The sequence below is a fragment of the Pseudorca crassidens genome, chromosome 11, assembly GCF_039906515.1.
Source record: "Pseudorca crassidens isolate mPseCra1 chromosome 11, mPseCra1.hap1, whole genome shotgun sequence".
Taxonomy (NCBI): Eukaryota; Metazoa; Chordata; class Mammalia; order Artiodactyla; family Delphinidae; genus Pseudorca; species Pseudorca crassidens.
In genome coordinates this window covers 1,610,071-1,635,414 of record NC_090306.1, presented here as the reverse complement: position 1 = coordinate 1,635,414, position 25,344 = coordinate 1,610,071, and the positions used below count along the sequence as shown (strand labels likewise).

Below are 25,344 nucleotides of genomic sequence, written 5' to 3'. Positions count from 1 at the left end.
TTGGGTGCCATGAAGGGCGGGTCTGTGTGGCAGGAGGGGAGAGGCTGGGGGAGGAGAGAGGGAGTTCACGCCACCCGCTCTCACCCCCCTACGCTCCCACCCTCCAGCCCCCGCCATTCACTCAGCCCGTGACTCCTACGCCCTCACTCTGCCCTGCTCTGTCCCATCACTGAACCGGAGGTCCTGACGCAGGTCCTTCTCAGCACCGTGGTTGACCCTCCAACCCTGGAGGCTGTTCCCTAAGGCAGGGTGCCCGCCCGGCCCTCCCCACTCTCCGCTTGCCCCCCACCCCGTCCTTTACAAGGGTCTTGTGACTCATGGGCTACAAGGCAGGAGAAGGTGGTGTAGAGGGGCTCAGGGAGGGGGTTCCGTGTCCCATCAGCCCGCAGGCCTGAGCACCTGGACGGCCGCCACTTTCCTGCGGAGCATGGTCTCCATGTCCTCTGAGAACTTCCTCACCAGCTCCAAGCCATCCACCTCCTTGATCTTCAGACTGGGCTCCACGTCCTTGTATTTCTGTTCAGGGGACGTGAAGAGACACACACCTGTCGTCTTGTACCTGGACGTCCATCCCCGGCTGCCGGCGGCCTCCATCCTCCCACTGGTGCATTCACACTGGGGCCAGCATGGCCCTCCGTCCTCGTAAAACCTCCCCCAACAATCGACGAGAGACACCTCTTATCAGATGTCCTCCGATTCACACCCTTCAGAGGGAGGCTGAGGCCCAGAGAGGTCGTGAGCTTGACCGAGGTCACACAGCCAGCGCAGGGGCTGCTCTCAGGGGCTGTGAGGCTCGTGGTGTCTGTGCCCCCCATGCGCTGCAGGGGTGGGTGCTGCCTGACTCTCGGCCAGTGGGCCTGGGGGCATTAAGAGGGCCACTGAGTCGCCATCTGGGCCCCCGGGAGGTACTCCCTCACCGTGTGTCCTGGGTGCCACCTGGGCACGAGTTACTCAGTTCCCCAAACTGTAAGATGCGTCACGTGCAAGGCTTTTACCCAGAACGGCCACAGCGTGGGGGGAGCCTGTGTGCGGTGGCGAGGGGAGCCGGCATTGCTGCTGCGGCCCTGCGGTCAGGACAGCAGGCCCCCAGCCTGGGGGAGGGGACAAGCACGGCCATAAAAGCCAGAGGCTCCCCTTTCCGCAGCACTTAGAGAAAGGTGCTGAAGCTGCAGTGAGGCTTAGATGGTGACTATTGATCTCAGCGACTCGCAGCAGGACGGCAGCGCCATCCTCAGCACTGGCCTGGGAGTCGGGATACCAGCGGGATGGGAGCTTGTGGGGGCTGAGCGAGAAGCCGGCTGTCAGCCTGTGCACAGGCAGCTCAGCTCCTGCCCAGGGGCCAGGCGGGGCCGGACTGGACTCACTGGGCCCCGGTGGCTCTCTAGTGCTTGGAGACGTGGCGGCAGGTCGAGCACTGGGTGGGCGGCTCTCTGTCCGAGGGTCTTCCCACCGACCTCTCTCTGCCCCGAGGCAGCAGGCCTGTGTCCGGTCCACCAGCTCCTGCTTCTTCTCCCCTTTGTTCCTCACCCCACCATCTCTTTCCCCCATCCCATCTAGGCGTGGGTTTCCCAGGCCCCTGAGCTGACACTACACTCTTGGCCACCCGACCGTACTGTGCACCCCACCCCCCGACTTGCTCTGTGTCTTGGGCAAATCATTCCCTTCTCTGGGCCTCAGTTTCCCTATCTGAAATGGGGGTTGGGTTAGATGACCCCCAAGAGCCCTCACACCCAGACATCCTGCTTCTCCACCAGGACGGCTTAACGCCAGCTGCCCCGGGAGCCCCAGGGTGAGGGGGGGTGGTCACTGACCTTCTGCAGCAGGAGGGAGCCCGAGTACTTGGTGACAGTGTCATACAGGTCCCTGCCGAAGGTATCTGCCCACAGCTTCACTCTGCAGGACGGTGGGAGTACGTGTGTGTGCACTCACGCGTGAGCACACACAAGGAGACACACGCAGAGATGCGCACACACAGGAGGCAAGTGTCTACATGCAGAGACACCCACCGGTGCACATACACAAACCCGCACAAACATGCAGGGACACACATAACACACACACGTATACACAGATGCACACACGCAATCACACACCCTGACGTACACCCAGGAAAACACACCGGCAGCTGTGGTCCCTCCCAGCCAGGGCAGGGGCCCAGAGGACCCAGCAGGCTTGGCAGCCACACTGTGATCCCAACACCCTTGCTGGGGGGCAGGGGCTGACCACCCGGAGCCAAGCCTAGCCCCCGCCCCCTGAGGGCTGGAGAAGAAGGGACGAGGTCGGGGTTGACCAGGCAGGGTGGGGGACCCCGAGGACTCACACAGCTGCAGCTCCTCGGCCAGTCGTCCCCCAGCTGCCCTGCGCAGGGCGCGTGAGGCAGGGAGGCCGAGGCTCTGAGCCGAGTCTGAGAGGCCGGGGCCGGCGGGCAGGAGGGTGAGGCAGCCTCACGGAGAGACCCGCCCTCACAAGTGCCCCGAGATCCCGCCCTTGGTTGGGGGTGAGGCCACACGGGGCTGTGCCTGAGCCTCTCCAGGTGGAGCAAAAGGAGTTCCCCCACGTGATCATGCCAAGGTCAGCATTCGTTCGGTCACTCAACCGACAATGATCGAGGCCCTACTATGTGCTGGGCATCGTGCACAGGCAGGAGCGGTGCCCAGTCTTTGCCTTTGTGGAACAGTTAGAGCGACACCCCTCCACGTACAGAGGGCGCCATGCATGTTTGAAGGGGCACCATCGAAGCTGGGGGAGGGGTGGTGGTGGTGAGGGAAGGCTTCCTGGCAGAGGTGGGCTCTGACTCAGTGTTGAAGTCTGGGAGAGTCTCCCCCATCAAAGAGACTTGGCCGAGAACTCTAGGTAGAGAGGACAGAGGAGCTTGGAGGGGTCAAAAACTGGAACAGGGATGAACAAACCTGACTCCACGGTGGATCTGTTTCTTTTATTTTAACCTTTGTATTCTATTGCTTTTGCTACAAGTTAAGGTTGCCTATAGCCTGAAATATACAGGACAGCCCATTCTCAAGGCTCTGACCTTTAAGGGTGTAACACTTTTCATGCATATAGAGATAAAAAGTTGCAGAAGAGAGAGTAACATTTGCCTTGTTGGAGGTTTTTCTTTTTTTCTTTCTTTGTCTGAGAGGCGCGGCTTGGGGGATCGTAGTTCTCCCACCAGGGTTTAAACCCAGGCCACAGCAGTGAGAGCACCAAGTCCTAACCACTGGCCCACCAGGGAATTTCCTTGTTTGAGGTTTATAGAAACATCATGACCTGCCCTATGTGGACAGCTGTAAGAACAAAGGACTCCTGGCACCAAGAAGTTGGCAACAACCGAACACACCGCCTCCCCTTTAGTATAACAGCAGCCTGAATTCCAACCCGGGTGAGACGGGTCTTTGGGACACCGGTGCACTGCCCTCTCGGTCTGCTGGCTTTCCGAATAGAGTCGCCATTTCTTTGCCCCAACGCCTTGTCTCTCGATTGGCCTGTTGTGTGGCGAGAGCAGTAGGAGCTTGGGCTCGGTAACAAAATGGCTTCCAGGTCTCCAGCTTGGGTGGTTGCGCCGATGGTGGTATTATTGAATAAAATTAAGACTATCAGGACGATCGGGGAACAAGCTGCGGAGGGCAGACGGTGACGCGTGCAGCTTGGGAGAGGCAGGAGGGGAGGTCCCTGCAGCGAGGCTACTGGGTGCCGTTGGGCAGCTGTGAGCTGCCCGGCTCCAGAAAGCACCCAATACATTGCATCTTTTTTTGGGGGGTGGGGGATGTGGACCATTTTTAAAGTCTTTATTGAACTTGTTACAATATTGCTTCTGTTTTATGTTTCAGTGTTTTGGCTGCGAGGCCGGTGGGAGCTTAGCTCCCTCCACCCGGGATCGAACCTGCATCTGACTCCCCTCCCCCAGCCCGGGCACTGGAAGGTCTTAACCACTGGACTGCCGGGTAAGTCCCTCGTATTGTATCTGGAAAGACACAAACTTGAATTTCAAAGCTCCGGTGATGTTCAGGAAGAGCAGCCCGTGGCAGCGGAATGTGGGTCTAGCAGGGGGAGTCAGGGCTGGGGGTCACTGGTTGGTGGGTGGGAGCCGGGATTCTGAGGCGGACGGGCTCGCAAGGAGGGGGTGCTGGCTGAGAAGGTCTGTGAGTGAAGGGCAAACCCTGGGGAGCAGCGGCGCTCCCGGGGCCGACGGCGGGAAAGGGGCGTTAGAGGAAGACAAAGGTTAACGTGGGCGCGCGGGCAGACCCGGGAGAGCGCTGAGACTCAAGAAGGGAGAGCCGAGTGTCGGGAGCAGGCCAGGAGGTGAAGCCAGGAGTGTGTACTGGGTTGGGCGGGGAGACCTTTGGGAGTCCTGGTGGGAACAGATCTGGGAGGTGGGAGAAGCCGGGCAGGCAGGAGAAGCCGAGCCCTGAGTGGGAGGGGAAGGCGTGGGGGAGGCGCCGGTCTCTGGGGGGAAAGACTGGGAAGGCTTCACTGGGGGGCAGGGATCCGGAGCCCGGGGGAGGTCTGGCTGCAGGGTGGTGGGCGCGTGCAGACACGGGCGTGGCTGTGGGCCCTCCCCTCGGCGGACGCTCGGGCGCCCCGTGTGGCCGGTCCCCTCTACGCAGGCCTGGGCTCCAGCCTTCGCTAGCCGGCGCTCAGCCTGTCCCTGGAGCTTGCCTGTACTGTTAGCTGGGGTGTGCTCCGGGATGAAGGTTACTCTCAACACCTCCCCCCACCATGAAGGGTTCAGGCTGGCAGGGGGTGTGGAGGTGAGGTCCCAGCCAGGCCGACTCGAGTTCAAGTGTGGCACTGCCATTTGCAGGCTGCGCGAGTGTGGGGTGGCCGTCTGACCTCTCTGAGCTCGTTTCCTCTACTGTAGAGTCAGGAGACCGTTCCCCACCTCACTGTGTGGACTGGAGGGTCATCTGCGGAGCACCTGGCAGCACCAGGCCTGTAACAGCTAGAGGTGGGACCCCTCGACGGGGACAGAGCTGCTCAAAGCCCGCACTTAGCTCAGCTCCACACAAACCCCAGATGTTCGTGGGGCTGCAGGACCCCCTCTGTCAGACACGAGGCTGGCAATAGCCTGACTGTCCTCGTGGGCTCAGGTGTGATGAGCAGGTAGCCCCTTCAGTCCTGAATGTTCTGCTCCCACACGGATCAGAACTGGCCTTAACGGAACCGCCAGAACTAAGGACTAAAGGCCAGACACCCCCAGAGAGTCGCACATTAAGTTAGATTATACCAAAGTGTGAATGACCGATAGCTTCCCTGCAGCTGGTCTTAGTGACAGGATGTAGGACTGGGGACTGGAGGGAGGCAGGCAGGTGTAGAAAGGGAATGGAGACACCCCCCGGCCCCCACCGTGCACATCCACCTGGCTCCTGGCTGCAGAGCTATTGGTCGGTTTAGGACCGCTTCACCCTCTCAGAATGTTTCCTAACGAATCCTTGTGGAGCTGAGATGGTCACGTCCAGCAACTCAGCTCCTACTAGAGCTGCCTCAGTGTGCGATCGCCCTGGAAGGAGCCTCGCCCTCAGGGTCTGGGGACACTGCCTGCCATCCCAGGAGGAGTGTGGGCCCCTGTGCTCAGTTCTCCTAGGACTGTCAGGTGTCTGGGCAGGGGGTGAAGGTAGGGCCCCATATGGCAGAGATTTGGGGAAGAGAAGAGGCCGGTGAAGAAAAGGTCTTCACAGCAAGACAGGGGGAGCAGGCAGCCGAGCCCTGGAGAGCCTGGGGGCTGGGGGAGGCCGAGGATTGAGGTTGGCTGGGGAGGGGAGGGAGGGAGGGGTTTATGGGTGGGGGGGCTCTTGAGGCTTACGTTTCCAGAGGAATCCTGGCCTGCCCCCGCGTGGGGGACAGGGACGTGCTGCACAGCAGGCACAGGGTGACCACCGTCTTCTGCAGGGAGGCCCAGGCCTCTGGCCACCGGTGGGAGGGCATCTTGCCGTGGGTGGAGCTGGGAGCTGGGTGGACCCTGGGGGGTCCCGGCAAGGTGCCCCTGCTGGGGTCGGGCCAGGGAGAGGAGAGAGCAGCCTCAGACCCCGAGCTCTGTCTGCCCAGATCCCTGGCACGGCCCCGAGCCTTCTGCCTTCCGGGTCGGGGAAAGCCTGGGGTTCCCCAGCCTCCAGTCGGGTCCTGGCTGCAATGCCCAGTGTGGGTGGGGGTCCCTTCTCTGCCCTGCAGCCGCAGGCTTCCAGGAGAGCGGCTGGTGGGAGAAGGTGTGACGAAATGAACTGGTTAATCCACGGGCCTCCTCTCTAATCCCCGCCTGACAGCAAGAGGGCGGTGGGGGTGACTTCGGCGGGATTACCCTGGTTTCAGAAGGCAGGGCTGGCTCACCCCCACCCCACGAGGGTCAGAGCACAGCCTCCTGTGTTAAAGAGGCAGACCCGTCCCTGGAGAGCACCTTCTGCAGTGACACTGGCCCTGGATGCGTGTCCAGCGCTCTGACTTACCAGGAGCTGTGGCAGACCTTCTCCTTAAACCTCCGAACGGTCCTGGGGGTAGCGTCAGCATCCCTGTTGGCTCGGGGAGGCTAGGGGACAGAGGGGGCCCTGTGCTGGCTCCTGTGTCCAGGCCGCTGACTTGGGCCAGGTCAGAGGTAACGTCCACAGCCTGGGCCTCACCTCCCCCACATCTCACCTGCCCCGGTTCTAGGCTGGGGACCCATTTTTCTGGGAAGCTCCAGGCCCCTGCCCTGCCCCCAACCCTTGTATGGAATGAGCACCTAATGCATGTGAAAGGAAGACAGTGCAAGCCCCGCTGGTCAAGGCCTCCGTCCGTCTGCATTTCAGCTTCTCCGACCGATGTCCCCTCTGCCGGGTGGTGCCGGGGGGGGCCCTGGGCCTTGGGGTCCAGCTAAGAGGAAGCCAGTGGGGAAACAGTTCGGCTTGTGTAGCCACCTGGACAGCTGTGTGCAGCCATCCAGGGCAGAGCGGCTCCAGGGACACTCACCGCCTGCCTGCGGGGCTGCTGGCCTCGTGACAGGACACCCAGCTGCCGCGTGAGCGCCCCGCAGTGCCCCACTGGCAGCGCACGGGAGTGGACGGAGAAAAGCCCACGAGCCGGTCCACGGAAGATTCTTCCAAGGCCGGAAGCTGCCAGCAGGGGACCTGGTTCTCATCGGGGCCTGGCTCTCCTGCTAGGAAGCGGTTGATGTTGACTGTCCGTAACTATAAACATGCCATACGCTGTCGCCTCTTCCGACGGGAATTACACACGACAGAATCTGATCAAAATTCTTATGTCTGCGGGTCCAAACTGGTGCTAGCACCACGTGAGGCCACAGCGCACGCCTTCCACAGGTCAGAGGGCTTCTTGGTGTATCTTGTCCTGACAAACCTGCTGGTTCCAGCAAATCGGCCCGCAGGGCTGCCACCGACAGAGGAATGCCAGGAGAAGCAAGTGTCCCCATGACAAACGCCTGTGTGTCCCCGGCGGGGAGTCCGCGCTGTGGGCGGGGCTCCGTTCAGGCTCAGCCTGGCAGGACAGCGATTTCTACAGGCACGTGAGTTGTTCGTGAGTTTCAGATGGATTCTGCGTACCTTTCATTACGAATCGTACCAAGATTAGAAAAATTACCATAGAGGCGTGTTGGTCAATTAATAAATAAAAAGAATGTGTAATTTTTCTAGGTTTTGTGATTTTTGTGGTATTCATCAACTTCTTAAAATTTGTGATTTGGAGTGACTCTTTCCTTTTCTTTTTTTAATTTAAAACACAGGGAGATCAGCTCGGTGCTTTGTGACCGCCTAGAGGGGTGGGATAGGGAGGGTGGGAGGGAGGGAGACGCAAGAGGGAAGAGATATGGGAACATATGTATATGTATAACTGATTCATTTTGTTGTAAAGCAGAAACTAACACACCACTGTAAAGCAATTATACTCCAATAAAGATGTTAAAATTTTTTTTAATTTTTTAAATTAAAAAAATGAAGTATAGTTGATTTACAATGTTTCTGGTGTACAGCAAGGTGATTCAGTTATAGATATACATGTATATTTTTTCAGGTTCTTTTCCATGATAGGTTATTACAAGATATTGAATACAGTTCCCTGTGCTATACAGTAGGTCCTTGTTGTTTATCTATTTTATATCTAGTGGTAGGTATCTGTTCATCTCAAATTCCTAATTTATCCCTCCTCCGGACTCTTCCATTTTAAATAAATGCTCACTTTCCTCTCCACTTGTGTATCTGTGTTCTGTCTCTACTGTGGGTGACCATCCCCACATGACGGGAGCTGTGACCCCCGGAACGGCCCCTGCCTGTTCTAGCGCCTGCTGACCGCGGCCATGACCAACTCTAACAGTCTAAGCCTGGGACCTGCTAGAAATCTCTGTCAATGTCACATGGCTCATTTTACAGGCATGGTGGTGGCCTGGGTCTACCCAGCCTGCTGGGAAGCCCTCAGAGTTCCTGCAAAGAAGCTAGGGTGGTGGGTAGAGCGCGAGGTGTTGCCCCTACCAGCTGTGCAGAGAAAGATGCCTTTCTAATAGCTCTAATATATATCTTGCTGGGTATGCGTTGCCGACTGTGGCCCACTCTAGCTACTGGGCCCCTCTTGCTGCAGCATCTTGTGAAACCCCAGGAGCTGTGTGGTGCAGTGGGGAGGGCAGAGGACTTCAGAGCTGAATCCTTCAGAGGAGGGATTTCTTAGCAGGAATAAAATGAAGGGTGGGACCAGAGCAAGAGCTAAGGGCATTACCAAGCTCAGAGAGCCCTCTGGCCCTCAGACCTCAGGGCTCACCCTTCACCTGTCGTCCAGGAAGGCATATCACTTATGCCAGGGAGGAGGGAACTTACATGCGGCTTCATTCTTAAGGGCTATGAGGGGAAGAGTATCCCAGCTTTTCCTTGGTCAGTCTTTCATCTCAACCCCCATAAATTTAACCCACTTTCCTAGGGCATCTTCCTGGTGTCAGCCCCTCACCGGGCACTGGAGATGAGAGACACAGTGTTGGAAGGAAGACTGGACATGATGCTTGCTATGCATACTTAGAGTCTATCCATGGAGGCTGGTCTCAAACCCACCACTCAGCTAAATCAGGCTGAGTGCTGTGAGGCATAAGTGATGCATTTGTCATCATAGTGGAAGGGACAATCATTTTCTCCTTATGGTGGGAAAAAGAGGGAGAGAAATTTTAGGGAAAGCTTCATAGTGAAAGGGACATTTGAATTGGGCTTTAAAGGATGAATAGGAGTTCACCAATAGGAGCCCCTTGAAGGGGTCATTATAAGGAACAGATAGGATATAAGAAACTGAAGGAACAAAAGTAGGAAACCACGGGCATACTACGTTGTGTATACTTTTTAGGAAATAGTGAGATATCAGTTGTTTATTACTGCATACTAAGTTATACTTAGTGGCTTAAAAATAAAAGCAATTATCTATTTAGCTCCCAAATGGGTATTTTGGGCAAGGCTCAGCAGGAAAGTCTCATCTCTGTCCCATGCAGTGTCAGCTGGGGCAGCTTAACGGGCGCTGGAGGATCCACCTACAGGGTGGTTTGCTCACACGACTGGCAGCTTGGTGCTGTCTGTTGGCTGGGACCTCAGCAGGGGCCAAGGGTTGGGAGACTGACTTTCCCTCTTCAGGGGCTGCTTGGGTTTCCTCACAGCACGGTGGCTGGACTCTGAGAGTTAGATCCCAAGAGAACGCAGTGGAACCCTTTGCCTTGTGGTCTGCCTTGGAAGTCACGGAGCCTCGCCTCGTGTATTCCACGGGCTACCAGTTGGTAGCCAGGTTGGGCTGGGCTCCGAGGGAGCAGATGCGGGCCCCAACTCTCAATGGGAAGAACAGCAAACATTTGCACACCTGTCTTAAAACCGCCACCTCGAGGGTAGTGGGGTGGGAGTGGGGGAGGGTGTGAGGGATCAGGGGTGCAGAGACAGGAACAAGGGAGAGGACGCTGGGGGAAGTCAGGCTGTTCCTAGACTGGGCAGCGGTTATACTAGCTCTCTCCAAAATCAAACTTAAACCTCACCCGCTGCGACCCCACATCCATGGGACAATAGTGATTTACAAGTTTGGCAGAACAGGGAGGTGGGGGGACAGGAAGGAAGAAGAACAGGGTCAGAAAAGATGTAAAAGAGTCTGTAACCCAAGCTAAGCTCCTGTGCACACAGGCCACACGTTTCCACCTTTGCCCGGAGAGCACTGGCTAGTGAGCTGTTCCCGGGCCTGCGCTGTGGGAGAGCAGTGTGTGCCCCCAGCCCTGCCCACCCTGTGCACACCCTCCCCCTGCAACCCCCCCTGCACACACCCCCTGCACACACACGCCCCTGCACACACCCCTCCTGCACACACTCCCCTGCATACCCTCTGCACACACCCTTTGCACACACACCCCTGCACACACACACACCCTGCACACACCCTTGCACCGCCATGCTTGGTGAGCACCCACATGTCCTCTGAGCAGTGGAAGGACAGACAGATGGAAGGAATAAGGGCTCCAGGCTTAGCCCCACAGCAGAGGAGGAAAGGTCAGTAGTTCCCATCATTCCACAGCAATTTTCCTTCCTTCATCCAGCAACTGTGAACACACGCAGCTGTACTGGAGGCCCTGTGCCCAGGCTCAGTCTCCCCGATCGCTGAACCCCTCCCCTCCGTGCTCCAGGGGACAGCGAGGAGGACAGGTGGCGATACAGGGATGTGTGTCGACAAAACGTCAACTATCACAGCAGGGATCTCGTAACAGTTTCTTTAGCAATTGAGTCCTTTCTTCCAAAGCAATCTTTGCAGGAGGCAAAGAAGGCTATTTCGGTCGCTGGCAACCCCATCCTCTGGCTGCCCCGCACCCACCTTGGGGCCAGCCGTGACCCCTCTTTCTCGTGCCGGCTCTGCCCTGTGACTACATCCGGAGCCCGCCCACTGCTGCCCAGCCCAGGCCTCCGGGGCCCCGGCCAGCCCGGCTCCTTCCCTGGCTCACAGCAGCGTCCTGCCCTCTGCGCACGTTCGCGCCTTCTGTTTGGTGTCCAGGCTCCTGCCCCGCCCACGGGGGTCGCCTGTACGGACCACGCAGCCGAGTCCAGCGGGGAGCCAGCAGGAGCCTGGAGAGAGCAGGCCCACCCCAGGCCGGCCCAGCACTACCCCTCCTCTTCGCGGGCCGCCCCCGCATGGCTTCCTCCCTGCACGAGTCAGGACTTTACAGAGAGCCAGAACCGGTTGGGTGTGTGCAGCAAGGGAAACAGATTCATTACAGGGAAGGCGCTCTCACGATTGTGGGGCGACCAAGCCTCGGGCTGTGAACCCGGGGACGTGGAGAGTGGTGGTGTCACTGGGGCCCAAAGACCTGACAGCTGGAGACCTCCGAGAGCCTCCATGTTTCAATTCAAGTCCAAAGGAAGGAGAAAGCGATGTCCCAGCTGAAAGGCTGTCAGGCAGCAGTCTGTCTTACTTGCAGGAGGGGGCACCCTTTGTTCCACTGAGACCCTCAGCTGACTGGACGTGGCCCACTCACACCAGGGAGGGCAAAGTCTATAGATTATTTATTTATTTATTTATTTTTCTTCTGCTTCTTTGTTTTTTTTGCCACACTGCACAGCATGTTCCCTGACTAGGGATTGAACCTGTGCCCCCTGCAGTGGGAAAGCAGAGTTTTAACTACTGGGCTAACAGGGACGTCCCAAGTCTATAGCTTGATAGACTCTAGACTCTTCATCTCATCCAGAGCGCACCTCATGGTCACAACCAGCATGATGTTGGACCAAACATTTGGTGCCTGTGGCCCAGTCAAGTTGACACGTGGAATTGACCATCACACCCCCTTAGACTCCAGGAGTAACTGCTTCCTCCCCATGACGTGGAAGGAAGTTACAGCTCAGCTGCTCCTAAGCCCTGGGTTACTCTGTGTGCCGTCTCCATTCGTACGTTTGAAAAGAAACTTTTCCCCAATGATCCCATTATGAGTGTCCCGCCTGTTTCTTGCAGGGCCTCTGACAGCTGGCCTCCTGACTCTGCCCTTACCCCTCTTCCGTCCATTCTAAACCCAGCCGCTGAGAGTCCTTTATTTATTTATTTATTTATTTTTGCTGTGTTGGGTCTTCGTTTCTGTGCGAGGGCTTTCTCCAGTTGCGGCAAGTGGGGGCCACTCTTCACGGTGCGCGGGCCTCTCACTGTCGTGGCCTCTCTTGTTGCGGAGCACAGGCTCCAGATGCACAGGCTCAGTAGTTGTGGCTCACGGGCCCAGTTGCTCCGCGGCATGTGGGATCTTCCCAGACCAGGGCTCGAACCCGCGTCCCCTGCATCGGCAGGCAGACTCTCAACCACTGCGCCGCCAGGGAAGCCCCCGAGAGTCCTTTTAAAGTCAGCCCACGTCACTCGCTCAGAAGCCCCAGAGGCTGCCCACCTCACTGAGAGTAAAAGCCAAAGCTTTTACTTTGGGAGGAGGTGAGGGTGAGGGCTCTTCCTCCCCTCCCTTCCAGGGCCTCCGAGGAGCCCCCTAGGGCTCTTGCCCGGCCTGGAAACCACCGGGCAGCCACGCAGGGGCCTCCGTCTCCCCATCATCTTCCGATGAGCCAGAGGATGTCACGGATACCTGCACCCACTCAGAGCAGCGTGACCCGCAGTTACCACGAGCTGGAAGGGGCTGAGTGCCCGTCGACAGATGATGGAGAAACACAGTGTGGTCTGTGCACGCAGGGGAATGTGACTCAGCCTTAAAAAGGAAGGAGATTCCGACACCTGCTACGCCATGGATGGACCTGAGGACACTGTGCTCGATGAAATAAGCCCATCACAGAGGACAGGTGCTGCGTGATTCCACTTATATGAGGTCCCTGGAGGAGGTAAAAAATCATAGAGAATCAGGAGGGTGAGGCCAGGGGCTGGGGGAGGGGACGGGGAGTTCATGGTTAATGGGGACAGAGCTTCAGTTTTATAAGATGTAGGGTTCTGGAGACGGTCGCACAATGACGTGAATGTACTTAACTGTATTGAACTGTGCACTTAGAAATGATTAAGGTGGTAAATTTTATGTTATGTGGGTTTTTTTTTTAAAATCACAATTTTTTAAAAAGTAGGGGGAAAGGGAGAGGGATCTGCAGCTGCCCTGGGCAGAGCCAGAGTCTGGACGCCCTGCTCGGTCCCCCAGAGACTGCGGCTCACTTTAAAACACCCAATGCTGCAAAGTGCTAGTCTGGCTTCTAGAGACTGAGGGGAGAGTGAGTGCTCAGATTCCCAATGCATTCAATCACACGCAGCCAGTCCTCTCTCAACCTGGGAGGAGGGGCGGAGAGGCAAGGCCGGGATGCTGTGTGTCTAACACACAGCGCCTCCTCTAGTCCCACAGGCATCCTCCCTACCGGTCACCGGAAACGCGGCTGGGATACAGGCGACAGCGTCAGCCTAGATTTGCTGGTGCCTTCGCCGCAGGACACCAGCTCCCCGACTTCTGCCTGCAGAGTCTCAGGCCCCTGGAAGCCCGGGGCAGGGGGCGTGGGCTCATTACAGGCTGGCCAGGCCCCTTGGGGACCTGCGGGGTCTATCAGTACCTGGAAGAGGACAGTTGGAGGAAATGAGTGTGCTTGGGAGGGGTGGGGGAGGAGGCCCGAGGGGCCTGGGGAGCTGGGGGACTTGTGGTAAAGCACTTGGTGAATTTCCACGCTCTCTCAGCCCCAGGAACAGCGCGCAAGGGAAAGTTCAAGCTACCAGCCAGCGAGTCCCTGCCCTGACCCACAAGTGAGGGCTTGCTCTGAGCCAGGCCACGTGCCCCATCTGACAGGCTGTGGGTGGGACGTGGGGCACTGGCAACGTGACATGGTCCAGGCCAGAGGCCAAGCAGCACCCGCGGGGACAGGACAGGACAGCAGCTTCACTGTGGGGACACAGAGGGAACCCAAAGGCTCTGCCCTCCAGGCTAAGGTCAAGTGTTGACCAAGGGGGCTTGGAGTGGCAGCTCGGGGAGGGGCTCCGAAGGTGCCTGTGACTGGAGGCGGGGCTCAGGGCAGAGGCTCCCTTGCAGGCTCAGGCTGGGCTGGGGTGTGGCGTCCTTGCAGGCTGCCTAAGGCCCCATCCCACGGCAGATGGCCTGGATCAGAACAGGGTTTGCATTTGCTCAGCCTGGTGAGTCCCAGATCTGCCCGTGAGGGGCCATCCAAGTGACCATGGCCAGGGAAGGACACAGTGGCCCTGAGAGCTGGGGCCACTGCACTGGATTTAATAGGAAGGCAGGACTCATTTGTAATTAGCCTGTAATTACCCTTTTAAATAAGATAAATGTTTTCCTTGCAATCTTATTTATATGAGTCGTTTGTTTAGCAAACTTTATAGGCAATAAGAGCTCAGGCTCTGGTGTCCAGGCTCTGGGTCTGAACTCTAGCTCTATTTCTTCCTCATTCTGTTGTCCAGGGCACCCCGTTTTTATTGTCTGTGGAACAGATATGACATTTCCTGTCTGTGTCCGGCAGGGGTGTATTCAGTGCAAGTAACAGGAAGCCCACCTAACAAATGAGGACTTGTCAGCAGAGAGCCAAGGTCTGGGTGTTCCCTCTCTCCACCTTTCCCTCATTTGCACGCTGCGTTCATCCTCATGCCTGTCACCTCATTGCCACAAGATGACTGCTGCCCTTCCAGACATCATGCCTGAGTTCAAGGCAGGGGAAAGAAGAAGGGCCTTGCCAGATGCTGCTGTTCTTTTTTTTTTTTTAAGCAGGAAGGCAAACAGTCTCCCAGGAATCTCACTGGCCCCCTCTGCTGGCAGATTAAGCTCTGACCCACTGGCCAGAAGTGAGATGCACAGTTACCAGGAGCTGCAAGGTAGGCTGGAGAGATGGGAGGGGATGGCCCCACCCCCTCTAACACGTCCTGGTGTCTCGCCGGGGCTGGGCATTGTTATCAAGGAAGAGCAGGGGCTGGGTGTCGCGGGCAGCACGCCTACCTTGTGCCCTGAGTATGGATGAGATCCTGCCTAAGTTCTCAGCTCACAACTTGGCACTCAGAAACGTTCCCTATTATTAGTCACAAGTAAGTGCTCTTCCTGTGCAAGGATTGATGGGCAAATCTCTACTCCCAGGACACCTTCAGGGGAGTTGGTGTGCCCCTCTTCTTCAGAGGAGGAAACGCAGGTACGCCAGGAAGGGCAGGGAGGATGCTCATTCGCTGGCCGGCGTCCTCCAGTGGGATGTCCCGGGTCTTGCCTCGGGGCGGGGTGGGCTGGAGTTCCAGTCCACGATGCCCTTGAGCGCCTCAGAGGACTGGGGAAGGGGCCCCTAGCTCTGCCTTGGGAACAGAGTCACAGAAGTTCAAGTGGGAAACGAGAGTCGAGCCCCTCGGTTTTTTTCACTCTCAGTTCCCAGACAGCACGAGGCAGTGGTGGCTGCCCTGCGGGGCTGGGAGCCTGGGACGGTGTGCGGTGCGTCCCCACTCACTGACCGCGCTGGGCAGCGCCCACTCACCACTCGGCCCTGTGGCCCCCCGGCCCTCCCCGTCCTGTCACTGTCCTCCCCCCAGTCGCCCACGAAGGAGGGGCAGGCCACTGAGAAGCACGTGTGGCAGCAGCATCCCCGGGGGACGTCTGTGCACTCCTCCGCCCGCATCAGCAGCTGTGCCGAGCTGCGGCGTGAGTGGTGGAGGTGAGCGAACACAGGCAGCTCCTGGCACTGGGGGAGCCTCGTGGCAGTTCAGGGAGGCACAGCTGGAGGCTCATCTGCCTAAGCTTAAGCCCTGCCCTCATTTCCCGGCAGCGGAGGGGAGAGCACGGGGGCAGGAGGCAGAGGGCGCCGGGGCCTCTGGCACCAGGTGCTGGCAGGCTCACTTGGCCATGACCGCTAGCCTCTGGGTCCCTCGGTCTCTGTCCTTCTGGCTCACAGCCTTGACCTCTCCCCTCGTGGGGCCTCTGCCGGTGCCCCGGGGAAGCCACATTCCGTGTAGCTTTGCCTGCGAGCCGTCCCCGGGCCCCTCCTCACTTTCCCCCCCTGCTCCCCCCTCCCCATTTCTCTGCTCATTTTCTCTTCCTGTTCTACCGTTTCTCGAGCCCCTGCCATGCACCGGCTCTGAGCGGGCTGGGGCTCAGGGCCACCAGGATGACGGTGGTTTCTACCCCTGGGGAAGCCCACGGGCTGCGGAGGAGGCAGACACAAGAGAACCTTCCGACCTGAGGGGAGTGTGGGTCCCCAGGGCTGCAGCAGGTGCCCCGGCCTTTGCCCCGGCTCTGGGCCCCGTGAAGGAGGACGAGTCTGACAGCAGCCTGAGAGTCCCCAACACTGTGGGCCCCAGGTCCTAGAAGTAGACAGTAGACTCTTCCTGGCCTGCATCGTCAGGGAGCTGTCAGAGGAGCATCCTAAGTATGCCAAGGGTGTGGGAAAGGAGTGGGTCACAGTTAGCGCTTTGGGCTGAAAGTAACAGGAAAACCTCTACGCAGCTGACTTAGATAATGACAATTCAGTATCTCACATAGGAAGTCTAGGTGGTTCCAGGGTTGATTAACACAGCAGCTGAAGGGTGTCACCAAAGATCCCATTTCCTCCATTTTTTTCCCTGGAATCCTCAGTATTTGGGGCTGTCCTCAAGCTAGCTCCCCTCATGGTCACAGGATGGCTGCCACTGTTCCAGGCATTGCACTCAGATCTTTGAGGAGAAGGGGGACTGATTTTACCTGTGCTTCTCTCATCCATGAGGACCCTCACTGTTGACATCACCTAGCAGACTCCTTCATTCTGCAGTGGCCGGACTGCACTCTATGCCCACGCCTGAAGGACTTGCAGCCATGACCAGCTTGAACCAATCACAACTCCCCTCCTGGCTGTGGCCGGGCCCACCTCCCCCAAGAAAGTGGTGGCAGAAAGTGTCCCCCAAACCTGAGGCCTGCTGGAACCGGGGGTGGGGGGATGGCAGTTGTGTGATCAACCAGCACGGTGTGCAGCGGGCTGTCTCTGGCCAGTGAATGTCCCCTTCAGGGTTTCAGGACGGTCTGGGCACAGCCAGTCCGCAAGGAAGCTGCAGAGCATCAGCAGGTGGGGAGCGGCGTGGCCTCCGCCCGCCTGTGCTTCCCTGGCGCCCACGTGGCTTGTCCCCCGAGGCCCGTCGGCAGTTTGCTCCGTCGTTTCCCTCCCAGTGAGGCCCTCCTGTGACCCCGGCCCAGGGCAGCCCTCACAGCACCTGCTGGAGGCATCCTCCTCAGCGTCTCTGCTGGACGTATGTTGTTCACTTGTCTCTCTTGCTAATTATCCATCTTCTCGCGGGAGGAATACTGTTCGCTTTTCTCGCTATTCCCAGAGCCTAGATCAGTACCGGCATACAGTAAGTGCTCAATCAATCCTCCTCCCTGGTGGCAGATCAGAATCCCCCGGGGAGCCTGCAGGAAAAGCAGGTCCCTAGGCCGCCTCCCAGCCTGCGGATCCAGGTCTCACGTTGCGGGCCCAGCGCCTGGAGCCCCTCCTCGGCTGTCCTGCACAGACGTGGGAAAGTCACTCAGGAGAGGGAAGCAGGTGGTCAGCCGGGGACCGGGTTCTGCACAGTCATCCAGTGTGAGGACAAAGGCGTCCCCTGTACCGAGCACCTTCCGTCCCCAGCAGTGTCATCCAGTGCGACACAGGGGTGACCGCGCGGGGCGCGCAGGGAACGGGGACAAACAGTCACATGGTGGAGAGTCAAGAGTGACTAGAAACGGCAGATTCGACATGTGGACGGCACAGGAGGAGGAGTGAAGACAGCCCTAGTGGGAAGAAGGGAGGTTTATAACACGAGAGCCCTGACGTAAATTAAAAATATATGCCCGGGGCTTGGCGGATTTCTTAAAACACAAAAAGCACTAATTGTAAGAGAAAAATTAATAACTTAGGCTTCATGAAGATTAAGAGCATTTATAATTGTGTCAAAACGCACCATCAGAAGATTGAAAGGCAACGGCCCACTGAGAAGGCGTGGTTCTCTTTCCAGTAAGACAGACTCCACGGGGACACATAGCGGATGAAGACAAATCCACACTGAAAAATGGGCTAGAAAGTGCTCGGGCGCGTCCCCAAGACCACACGTGAGCGGGCAGGACCACACATGCAGCATCCGTGCTCCACACCTGGGGTCACCTGGGAAACACAGACTAGACCACCAGACACCGTGCACTCCGCCAGAGGGGACCTGTTAGAACTGGCTGTGCTGCTGGCGGGGAGGGTCACAGGGCGTGACCTGCAGCCCATCGGGGGGCCTGCTTCCCTGCGACCCCTCCATCCACGGTGACAAGCCCAGACGTGCGCCAGGAGCCGTGCACAGAAAGGTTCACGGCAGCCCTGGCCACATGCCCTCGAAGGCTCACCCACAGGTCTGGCAGGTCAGAGGCTCTTGAGACCGATGCCTTGGACAAGAAGTGAGGGCGGAGCTGCGTGCAGGAGGCGGGTGGGAAAGCCACGGAGACCGCAGGCTGCGTTACTTATGCCTGTGAAATTCGGGAAAGGAATCTACCATGACAGGAGACAGGAGCCTGGGCTCTCCGGGGGCTGACTTTGGTGGAGGCCGGGCAGGACATGTTCTACAGCTCAGCCTGGCGGGGGTCACCACACGCGCCCAGACATGCACGTACAGGTGTGTGTAAGGCTCACTGAGCCGTCCGCTGAAGTCTGCACGTGGATGTGTACGTGTGACGGCTCCACGCAAGTGGAACACATTCACGCGCACAGAACAACATGTGCTTTGGAAGCACACGTGCAAACAGCAGGGCCCACGTCGGCTCAACGGAAGGGCTGCGGGTTGTTGGGGAGGAAGGGACTGGACTTGGGGTCAGGACAGGCACAGGAAGAGAGGGCCAGAATGAGAAGCGCTCTTGTTCAAACCGATAATGGAGGGTTATACACACTAAGGCGTACGACTAATTAGCCCAAGACAGGGACTGAGAGAGAACTTGTGAAAATAAAGGTCTCAGCTAAGAACTCCCGGCTACCGGTCAGCAGTGCTCACCTTGCTGTCTGAGGAGGACCCCTTCTGTGTGAGTCAGGCCACCAGTGACAACTCTTGGTCTGGGAGGGCCCCCGATTTGTGGTGTTCCGGGAACATAGTGGTTTGGGTTGAGCTGTGTCCCCCCAGATGTGTATGCTGAAGCCCTAACCCCCAGGAATTGGGAATGTGACCTCATTTGGAGCTCGGGTCTTGCTGGAGCAGGGAGGGCCCTCATCCCACACGACAGGCGTCCTTACGAAGGGGACACTAGAGGCAGAGGCAGGTATCCCACGTGAGGGTGGATCAGAGCCGGGGCGATGCTTCTGAGCACCGAGGAGCCCTGCCGATGGCCAGAAACCGCAGGGGGTGAGCAGGGGCGCGGACCAGGCTCTTCCTTGCGGCCCCCAGAAGGAACCAGCCCTGCCGGCATCGCGGTCTGACGTCTGGCCTCCAGACCGCAGGACAATGCATCTCTGTTGTTTAAGCCTGTGGTGCTTTGCTCTGCGGCCTAAGGAACCCGGTGCGGGCGGGCCACCAGGGTCTGAATCCCTCCCTCTGGGTCCTGCTCCCCCCTAATGGGGGGGAGTCAAGGATGACTGCCCCACTGGGAGGGAGGTGGCTTGAGTTGAAGGGTGGGGACACCCGGGGGTGGATTTTGGAAGGGGTGTGGGGTGACTGCGGGGCACCCCCCCGGGCAGCACGGGTCAGGGAGGCATGGCAGGGCGATCAGGGCAGGTAGGCAGTTAGGAAGGATGCCAGGGGGCAGGTGAAGGGGGCCGGTGCACGCACACGTGTGTGCCTGCGTGCGCTGCACCCGTGTGCGTGTCCTGAGGAGACTGAGAAGTTACAGGGAAACACAGGGAGAGGCACCAGCAGGGAAACTGGTCCTCTGAGAACCCCGGGCCCCTTCCCTCCCTTCCTTCCCGGGCTTGCTGGGAACCTGCCTTAATTAATGCCTGTAAAGCGCTTTGCTGGAAGTGGCAACAGCGGCTTTATAAATAAACCCAGACTTCTGAAGGTTGACTAATGCCTGAGCCCTCGGGGGAGGGAGCGTGGTGCGAGGCTGGGGGAGGGAGCGCGGTGCGAGGCTGGGGGAGGGGGCGTGGTGCGAGGCTGGGGGAGGGGAGCGTGGTGCGAGGCTGGGGGAGGGGGCGTGGTGCGAGGCTGGGGGAGGGGAGCGTGGTGCGAGGCTGGGGGAGGGGGCGTGGTGCGAGGCTGGGGGAGGGGAGCGTGGTGCGAGGCTGGGGGAGGGAGCGTGGTGCGAGGCTGGGGGAGGGGGCGTGGTGCGAGGCTGGGGGAGGGAGCGTGGTGCGAGGCTGGGGGAGGGGGCGTGGTGCGAGGCTGGGGGAGGGGGCGTGGTGCGAGGCTGGGGGAGGGAGCGTGGTGCGAGGCTGGGGGAGGGGGCGTGGTGCGAGGCTGGGGGAGGGGCGCGTGGTGCGAGGCTGGGGGAGGGGCGCGTGGTGCGAGGCTGGGGGAGGGAGCGCGGTGCGAGGCTGGGGGAGGGGGCGTGGTGCGAGGCTGGGGGAGGGAGCGTGGTGCGAGGCTGGGGGAGGGAGCGTGGTGCGAGGCTGGGGGAGGGGAGCGTGGTGCGAGGCTGGGGGAGGGGGCGTGGTGCGAGGCTGGGGGAGGGAGCGTGGTGCGAGGCTGGGGGAGGGGGCGTGGTGCGAGGCTGGGGGAGGGAGCGTGGTGCGAGGCTGGGGGAGGGGGCGTGGTGCGAGGCTGGGGGAGGGGGCGTGGTGCGAGGCTGGGGGAGGGAGCGTGGTGCGAGGCTGGGGGAGGGGGCGTGGTGCGAGGCTGGGGGAGGGAGCGTGGTGCGAGGCTGGGGGAGGGGGCGTGGTGCGAGGCTGGGGGAGGGGCGCGTGGTGCGAGGCTGGGGGAGGGGAGCGTGGTGCGAGGCTGGGGGAGGGGGCGTGGTGCGAGGCTGGGGGAGGGGGCGTGGTGCGAGGCTGGGGGAGGGAGCGTGGTGCGAGGCTGGGGGAGGGGAGCGTGGTGCGAGGCTGGGGGAGGGAGCGTGGTGCGAGGCTGGGGGAGGGAGCGTGGTGCGAGGCTGGGGGAGGGAGCGTGGTGCGAGGCTGGGGGAGGGAGCGTGGTGCGAGGCTGGGGGAGGGAGCGTGGTGCGAGGCTGGGGGAGGGGCGCGTGGTGCGAGGCTGGGGGAGGGGCGTCAGAGGAGCTGAGGCCCGGGCCCTGGTCCACGGAGCCCGACGAGCCCCAGGCCTGTGTCTGCAGCAGTACAATCAAGGAGGATCTGCGTCTTCACGCTCCTCTGCCATCCGCGCCTCTGGCCAAGGTCACAGCGTGGGCTGCAGCTCAGCTCCAAGAGGTGTGGGGGAAGCGGGCGGGGGCCACGTGGCCAGCCTGGCCCACAACAGTGACGTGGCCACCGGGACACTGGCTCCCTGAGGGAGGCCCAGGAAAGGCACGCCACTTGCCCAGTGACCCCGCGGAGGCAACACAGACGGCAAAGCCACTCAGTGTCCTTCGAAGACCCCTGTCCTGGGCGCGGAGACAGAGGAAGCGGTGGCCATTTCACACCCTGCCACAGCCTGGCCGGCTTTGGTGGTGGCCTTCCCTGAACTTACATCTTAACCAGAAAGGAAGGACCTCAAAGGACAAAGGAAGCTGGCTGTCAGGGCTGGAAGTTCAAACCCTTCGATGACAAGGAGGCTGTGGCTAGGGCCTGGCTTACGTTCCACACGGCAGACGTGCCCCAGAGCCAGGCCCCGAGGTGCCGCTCAGCCACAGCCCGACTTCCTTCGGGCCGAGCCCAGGCCGCCTCCTGCGTGGCTTGGGTACCCGGGGACTCGGGCGGGGACGCAGGTGGGGACCACCCCTCCCACGGGCCCAGGATGCCCGCCTCCGGGCCTCTGGCCGGCGCGGTTACTAACAGCTCATGCTCAGAGCAGCCTGGTTTGGGTGACTGCTTACGCGGTCACCCTGCTGACGGGCACCCGGGTGGCACGAGGATGAGGCCGGAGGCCCAGGACCCTTGGCCTCAGGTCGGAAAGGACCTCTGTCCAACGCAAAAGCCGTCCCAGAGGCTCTGGGCTTCAGCTGATGTCGTGCTGAGTGGAGAGGTTCACTCTGCCCCCGGGGGTGGGGTGTGAAGGAGAGAAGGGAGGTACCCCAGGGCCTGTGAGAAAAGGGCCCGCACCCCAAGTCAGGGGCGGTCCCCACCGGGCCAACTCTCGTGCACAAAACGGCCACAGCGGCGCCTGGGTCTCGGGCTTTCTGGGCCTGGAACAGCAAGGAGCTCCCCAGGGTGAGGCGCTACCTTCTGTTAGCAAGTCCACCACCCCGCGTCTTCTCGCTGGGGACGCGGACGTGCAGAGCGGGGAGAGGCCATGTAGCCGGTCTCCTGGGCCCTGCTCCGTCCTCCGCCCCTCTGACTCTGGGTGCTCACGTCGGGCAGGTCCCGCCGGCAGCCGGAGAAGTGGGGGGCGGTCCCTGGCCGCTCGCCACCCCGTTTCAATCTGTTCCGCCAGGCGCACATCTGTGAGGCCCAGTGCGAAGTGCTGCTGCCTCCCTCGGGAGGACCCGGGGTGGGGTGGGGGTGACAGCTGGGTGGGCGGGGCCAGGCTCGCCAGGGGGCCCGTCTGGGAAACACGCAGAGACACAGCCGCTCTGCCCGAGGAGGGGGAGCCCTCAGGAGAGACTCTGCTGAAAGCCACACACCAACCCCCAGGGACACAAGAGGCGGACGTCCACGGAGCATCAGGATCTGACCCCGGAGGCGTCAGTCTGGGCCCAGGGCACCCAGGACCTCACTCCTGAGACTGACCCTGTTCTGCCGGCATCAGCGCCCCAGGGGGCGGGGGGCCGGGTTTGGGAAGTACAGGTACCAGGGCGGGCTCTCCTTCCCCCAGCCCGGGCCAGCCTGCGATCGCGGCCACACTGCCCCTGCGTGCCAGCCCCGTGGGCAGCTCGGCGGGTGGGGACGGAACACTGCCTCTGAGTGGACGGAGGGAGGGGCAGCCGCGGGAAGAAACCAACTCTGAGCTTCAGGCGTCAGTGCCGAGCCTGGCAGGTTTCGCGGAGGGACACACGAGATGCGGCCCCGAGTCGGGAGAGCGGTGCTGGGCGCGGGGCGCTGAGTAGGCGCCGCCCGCTCTTGTTAGTATGTTATTATTATTACTAACTCCCAGCACGTGCTCACCGAGCCTCATCGTCCCCTTCGCTCGAGCCAGGAAGCAGGCCTGCGGCTCCGTCACGACTCATCCACACGTGAGCAATAACCAGGTCTTACGGACTTTGCTTCCTAAATATTTCTTCAATCCGCATCCTCTCTCTGTGTTTAAATCTCAGCTTCCATTGCCTTGGCCCAGGCCCTGGTCCTTCAGAGGAGTCTCCGCTGCCCATCTTCTCCCCGAGTCCCCCCACCCCGCCCTGGGCTGGGCCTCTCGCCGGCAGCGCGGCCTGTCCTAAGCGTGTCAGGCATGGGTTTCCCGCGGCGCCAGTTTCTTAGCCTCTGGGCACACAGGGCCGACTGACACGTACACAGCAGGGAATGAAACTTAAGGAGCTTACAACCCTGGAAAGCGCAGTGGGCACAACATAGAAAAGAGATTTCTGCACGGATTTACGGCAGAGCCAGAAAGGCAGCCAAGACGGGCTGGGAGGCCCCACCCCCGCTGCCGGCGCGAAGGGCACACCCAGGCCGCCATCCGGCAGGAGACGCCACCGCGGACACTGGCGGGCTCTGCCCCAGCGAGGACTTCCCTGTTCCCGCGAGAGACACAGGGGGAATGGCTTTTCCCCGGAGCTTACAGTCGAGGGAGGACACAGGAGGAGAGCCCAGATCTCCTTGACCCCGAGGGCTCGTCATCAGAGAAGACGCGGAGCGTGGCCGACTGGGTGCCACCCTGGTCCGTGGAGCCGGTAGATGTGTTGTGCTGAGAAACGCCGCCGCGCCAGGCATCGCCTCCCAGCCAGGTGTTGGGTTACGTCTTCCAGACTCGCCTGTGGGCACAGCTGATTGGGACCTCGTCCTCCAGGCCCGGGGCCCCGCGGCCCAGCACCCTGAGCCGGGAGGCCCCGCCACCCGCTCCAGTGTCCGTCCAGCACCTGCCGACCTCGGGGAAGCCCCACCTTGACTTGTACCCAGGAGGTCGGTGCTCCCAGCCTTTTAGACTCTGGCTCACACCTGCCGGTCCCCCACCTCTCTCTTGCGTCTAGAGCATTCTCTACTTCCTCCCCGCTGTGCCCCCAGTTACCTGGCCCAGGAGGCCGGCTGTGCCCCTGCCCAGAGCCGCCGCCAGGGGAACGGCCGGCCGTGCTCTGCTTTCAGCCGCCCCGCGGTGTTTTAAGACCACAATCTACACACACGGGTTTCATTTGTGTGCTTCTCTCGAGGCTCTGTTAGGAGGCGTTACTCATAACCCAGCTGGGTGGAAATCTACTGCGATGCTCAAGGTTGAGTTAAATGTACCAAATATTTGTAGCCGCCCCCTCCCCCCGCTAATTGTGCGAGAGGTGGTGCTGAGGGTTTGAAACCTGAAAACCAAGCATCAGCGACATGCCGGGGAGATGCACCCATCTGTAGCCAGGCGACTTTCCACGATGCAGAGCTGCTCCCGCCTGCCGGCTGCAGACGACACGTGTGACCTCAAAGAGGGCTCCAAGCTCCAAAGCCTGGAAGCACCTGATTTCTTTGAAAAGAGAGAAGGAGGAACGGCTCTGAACGGAGCAGCAGGTGGAAAGGCAGGTGGCTCTTTTGTTGGCAGGAGTGAGCAGCTGGGCTGTGGAGACGTCGTGCCCGACGCTGTACCCGCGGAGGGGGGTGGGGTCAGTCCTACGCTCCTCCCCCGCCTGCGTCTGGGTGACATCCTGCTGGACACGTGCGGCCTGGCATTCAGAGGCCTGGACCTGACGTGACAGCTCCCGTCCCTGGGGCCACACACCAGGGACACCGGTCTTCACGGTGTCCGCTGATGTGTCCTCTGGCTGGGGCCAGTCAGTGGCTGGAACTTCCTCTGCAGGACGTGTGTCCTCCGACGTGCACTTCCCCTTCAGGAGAAGAGACTGCAGTCCTGCCCGTCCTGGGCCAGGACCCGCGGGCCGTGGGAAGAAGGGACACCTGGGATGCAAGCAATGTGGCACCCAGGCTGGAGTCTCCGCCAGCCGCCTGGGGAAGGGGTGGGTGGGAGTCGCAGGGTCGGGGCACGGGAGGTTCCTGAGGGTGCTGACGAGGGTTCTCACGCTCTGAATGGGGAGATGAGAGCACGTGTCTTTGCAGGGACCGTCCAGGACTGTAGGGCCTAACAGCACCTCCTCCTCCGACGGCGGGCGAGGCCCTGGGTTACTCGGACTGACGTGTGTGTCTTGAGGAGCTCAGGGCGCCTCCCTTGGGGGGAAGGGGTGAGGCGCACTGGCCCCCATCATGCATAAAGGAGTGAGGGAGAAGAGGGTGCAGCGGCATCCTGTGGGCGGCAGGCGAGGGCGCTCCGGCCGCCGCGGGCCTCACCCCAGCGGGACCCCGTCGGGCAGGGTGGAGCCTG

General features: G+C 60.3%; 1 protein-coding gene across 1 annotated transcript in view; it reads right to left on the bottom strand.

The window, feature by feature from the left end:
• CACNA2D4 (calcium voltage-gated channel auxiliary subunit alpha2delta 4) overlaps positions 1-15,744 on the bottom strand; it is a 91,356-nt gene extending 75,612 nt beyond the window's left edge. Inside the window, exons 1-9 of the mRNA XM_067698599.1 lie at positions 15,737-15,744; positions 15,378-15,534; positions 13,314-13,475; positions 7,017-7,151; positions 6,784-6,837; positions 6,435-6,514; positions 5,798-5,977; positions 1,812-1,893; positions 400-516 (exon numbers count right to left, since the gene is read on the bottom strand). Of these exons, the coding sequence (XP_067554700.1) occupies positions 400-516; positions 1,812-1,893; positions 5,798-5,977; positions 6,435-6,514; positions 6,784-6,837; positions 7,017-7,151; positions 13,314-13,475; positions 15,378-15,534; positions 15,737-15,744 (975 nt within the window). The remainder of the gene's footprint in view (positions 1-399; positions 517-1,811; positions 1,894-5,797; positions 5,978-6,434; positions 6,515-6,783; positions 6,838-7,016; positions 7,152-13,313; positions 13,476-15,377; positions 15,535-15,736) is intronic.
• Between the last annotated feature and the right edge of the window lie 9,600 nt (positions 15,745-25,344).